The 4,268-nt window shown below is 44.1% G+C and overlaps 1 protein-coding gene across 1 annotated transcript in view; it reads right to left on the bottom strand.

The window, feature by feature from the left end:
* Positions 1–3,486, bottom strand: part of LOC110396389 — a 3,967-nt gene extending 481 nt beyond the window's left edge. Inside the window, exons 1-4 of the mRNA XM_021392006.1 lie at positions 2,186–3,486; positions 1,391–1,995; positions 1,223–1,283; positions 5–1,035 (exon numbers count right to left, since the gene is read on the bottom strand). Coding sequence (XP_021247681.1) covers positions 5–1,035; positions 1,223–1,283; positions 1,391–1,477 — 1,179 coding nt within the window. The 5' untranslated portion in view covers positions 1,478–1,995; positions 2,186–3,486. The remainder of the gene's footprint in view (positions 1–4; positions 1,036–1,222; positions 1,284–1,390; positions 1,996–2,185) is intronic.

Raw genomic sequence — 4,268 nt, forward strand, 5'->3', positions numbered from 1 at the left:
TGGCCTTGCTTTTGTCCAGGCTTGAAGCTGGTCCTGGTGTTGGTCCTGCAGCTGCTCCAGCTTTCTTGTGGACTCTGGGAACTGCTGGGTAGTCTGCATAATACTCAAAAAGCCTCTTGGCATTGCTTTTCTCCAGGCGTGCAGCTGGTCCTGTTGGTCCCGCAGCTGTTCCAGCTTCCCTGTGGACTCTGGGAAGTGCTGGGGAGGCTATACAGAACTCAGAAGGCCTCTTGTCCTTCCTGTTCCACCAGCATTTCCCCTCCTCTGTTGGAAGGCTGTTCTCATGCATGATCATACCTTTCACTGGTGGCTGTGTGCAGAAAGAGGTTACAGGAGGTTGCTTTTCAGTTCCACTGCCTGACTCATAGCAATCGTTCCTAGTCTTGGGCCGTTTTAGGGCCACCAGGAGCTGCCGGTGCAGTCTTTCCATAGCTAGCCTGTCTGATTTCTCTGTGCTTCTTTTGTCACTGAAGCTAGAGTTCAAGGGCTGGCAGGTTTCAGTTCTGCTGTCTGCTTTTTTCTCCAGGCTCAAAGCTGGTCCTTGTGATGGTCTTGCTGCTGCTCCTGCTTTCTTGTGTACTTTGGGAAGTGCTCGGGGCAGCACAGGCCAGAAAGGCCTCTTGGTCTTGTAGTTCCACCAGCGTTTTCTCTCCTCTGTTTGAACGATGCCCTCTTGAAAGATCATCCCTTTCACTGGTGGCTTTGCGCAGCTGGAGATCTCAGGTGGCAGGTCTTTAACTCCACTGCCTAGCCTTGAACGCTGACTGTGTGGCCTGGGGGTCCCGCGTGTTGCCAGAACTTGCAGGCACTGGTCCTGTCTGGGAAGCCTGCTGGGCTTCCCTGCAGAGCTCGTGGTACCAGTGGCAGAGTCCGTGTGAAGAGAGGGGCATAGACTGCGCAGCAACAAAGGCCAGGTCTTTCCTGGCTGGATGAGATGGGGCAGGATGAGACTGCCCTGCCATCGTGAAGCTTGTTTCTGGGAGCAATGTGGCCCACACAGGGGGCTTCTGTGCCTGCCAGCTTGACTCTCAGCATCTGTAAAACAGGGAGCAGGCCTGAGCCACAGTAGGGTAGGGGGCACCAGGGATCTTCCAGGCCCATCTGGCCTGGCTGCTACATGACGGTATCTGGTATGGAGCTTGGCTTCTCCCAGAGGGCTGGCCCTGCCTGGGAATGTGCCCAGGCAATTCCAGGGCTCAGGGCTGACCCTCATGGGACTCACCTGGCTTCAGTGCTACCACTCGCTGCCACCATCTCCACTGCTGTCGGTGCTGGTCATGACCCTACAGGTACATGAATGTGGCATGGTGACAAGACTTGTGGGGAAGCCCTAACCCACAAGCCCTGAGTCACCTAGCCTCAAGTGACTCCCATTCTCAAATTCCCCTACCTGTCGGCACCAGGCAGTGGTGAGCAGAGACACCCCCGCCACCAGGAGCAGGAGGCTGGGGATAAGGAGAAAGCTGTCGACAACCATTGCTCAAAGCTGGTCACGATCACACAGGGAGGGATGAGGTGCTGGCCGTTGGCTTACATGGGCAGAGCCATCAGGTCATAGTCTGGTGGGTGGGGATGACTCTGTGACGTCACAGCCCCACAGCCCTCATGGAAGTAGGTTGGCACTAGCCCTCAGCATGGGCATGGGAGGAGTTATGGATATAACCTCAGTATTATGAAAAAATACATAAAACTGGAGCTTCGACACCAAGTGAAAATGTGTACCAGCTTGGGAACCATTCTTGAGATGTGCTGCTGCCATCCTTACTTCAAATACCTGAGTTAGACACAAGTTAGAATGGGAAAGTGGTTTTAGTTTGCTTTTAGTTCTCACTGTCCTAGTTCTTTTTTGATGTGTAATTAAATGAATCTTCCTCAAACTGAAACTGCTTTGTGCAGAATTGTACCTGGTGTGTGAGCTCCCTCTCCTTACCTGAGTTGTTCCATCATATCATGTTGTTCCATCATATCTTCACCCCACCATAGTGAGGAGGGTATCTGAGAGAACAGTTGGGGTGGGGGGGGGTGAGGGGAAGTCAAGGTCAGTACCACCACAACTTCAGTGTTCTGATAAGCTAACATTCCAGGCACTGGTATAGTTGCTTATCTCTGAGCAATGCAGGTCTGGGACTTCTTGGTCAAGAGAAGAGAACATGTGCAGGGGAATCTTGTCAATGTATATAAATACCTGAAGAGAGGATGCAATGAAGACACAGGATCTTTTCAATGCCCAGTGCCAGGTCAAGAGGTGAAGTGTACAAACTGGAACATGAGAGGTTCTGTCTGACCATCACAAAGCACTTCTGTACTGTACGGATGATGTAGCACTGGCACAGGTGGCCTTTTAGCTACCATAAAGTGTTTTTGCTCGCATTGACAGATGAGAATTTTTCCCTTCCACTAGTTGGTGACTAACTGATATCCTGGTGCATGAAGAATGATTGCTTTTAATTCTGTGCAGTGCTGAGTCTTACAAAAGCGTAATCTGATTTTAGGCTTACATTGTAATCTTATAAATATTTTCCATAAGTAATTTCCTCAGGTTAACTGTCTCTTAAAAGAATAACAATGTCTTTTTAAAACGTGTTGGTTTAAACTAATTTTCAGCACCTTTATTATTGAAATAAGTATACTAGAATATGTAGTGTTTTCACAACATCTCCTTTTATGTCTCCTAGCCTAAATTTTTAATGTCTGCTTTCAAAGAATATGTACCCTGCCCATGAATACCTCTTCAGTGCTGTTCTCATGTGGTTCTATTGTACTTATTCGGTTTTCAGTCTTTCTGCAATGAGATAATGAAAACTGAAAATAATATCCAGGGCAAGAAATTGCTATTGATTGATATAATGACAGTATTTGGTTTTCCATACTGGTTCTTCCTACACTTTTAGAAGTCACTGCATACAGTGAAGATGTCTTCATTTTTTGATCAACAAGGATGCATAGATCTCTTTCACAGTGCTCCACTGTGTGTTCTTTTGCTCAGAGTGCATTGTGTTCATGAAGTATTGTACTGATGTAACATTATCATGTCATGGTTCAGATCTCTAGATTTCTATTATTAGAATTACATGAACGTTTGCTGGTTTTTTATTACTATTATTATTACATAATATATTTCATTCTTACTGCTTACAGCTTTTCTACATCTGATCTTAACTGCTTGTTTATGCTTCTGGTCTGCCTCTCACTTCTTTGAAGACCTACTATGTCTGTTAAATTAGGTATGCTTAATACAATCCAGGGAATATATAGTATTTTTAATATTTTTGATAATAGTTCTCAGTTCTCAAAACTCCAGCAGCATAATTTTCTCCCTTATTTTTCAGGCAAATTTTGGTACTTTTTTTCCTCACAAGTCTATTTGCAGAGATCTCAATCAGTAACAAAAAAACACAGATTTTTCCTCAGCAGGTAGGTGATGCCACTCATCTGTAATCTTCCTGGAACAAGAACAGATGAGAAATAAGCATTTGAATCTGTTTATCTGACTTTTTCTTGCTGAACACCTTGTTGGCATGCACAGACATTTGCTGGGAGAAAAAAAAAAAAACGATAAACGAGAATTCATTCTTAAAGGCTTCACAGTCCTATCAACATGCGTGACCAGCTCAGCATATACTAAAGGGGCTGCCAACATGGTATGCATTCTTAATATGGTAGATCAAGCAAGAACCATTTTGACCAAGACTGCTTGACAGCTTTCATTACGATCTCTCTAGAAATATCCTTAAGTCTACTGCAGTGTAGCTGATAATCATTCTGAGTTTGCTTTTTTTGTGTTGAAATTTAAGTTTGTAGATTTAGATCTGGCTGTTATTTTAGCCATTATCCTTTGATTTTTTTAGATATTCTGAGATACTTAGCATATTCCCTCCAAAAGTTTGCTGATGTGTCTTTAGAGAAAATGACTGAAATTACAGAGCTGTTTAAAGCAAACTGTGAAATAATTTGTAAGTCTTCTTAAAGACAATCACTCCTCCCACTTTTTTAACAGAAAATCTCTCTGCTGTATATCTTTTTCTTCTTCTTCTTCTTTTTTTCATTTCTTCTCAGTTTCCTTGGAAGAAAAATACAAGAATGGGCATAGTAATAGTTTCTAACTGGCTAATAACTGAGTTGAGGCTTGTAGATAGCTGAGAAGTTATTTCTTCAAGAAATGTAGCTCAAAGCAAATGGATCGTTTTAAGCCCAAATTTCAGGATTTGGCCTATCAGTAGGATCAATCTCAAACCCATATTTCAGGACTTGATATGTCTGCAGAGTTT

Source organism: Numida meleagris, chromosome 3, assembly GCF_002078875.1.
Source record: "Numida meleagris isolate 19003 breed g44 Domestic line chromosome 3, NumMel1.0, whole genome shotgun sequence".
Taxonomy (NCBI): Eukaryota; Metazoa; Chordata; class Aves; order Galliformes; family Numididae; genus Numida; species Numida meleagris.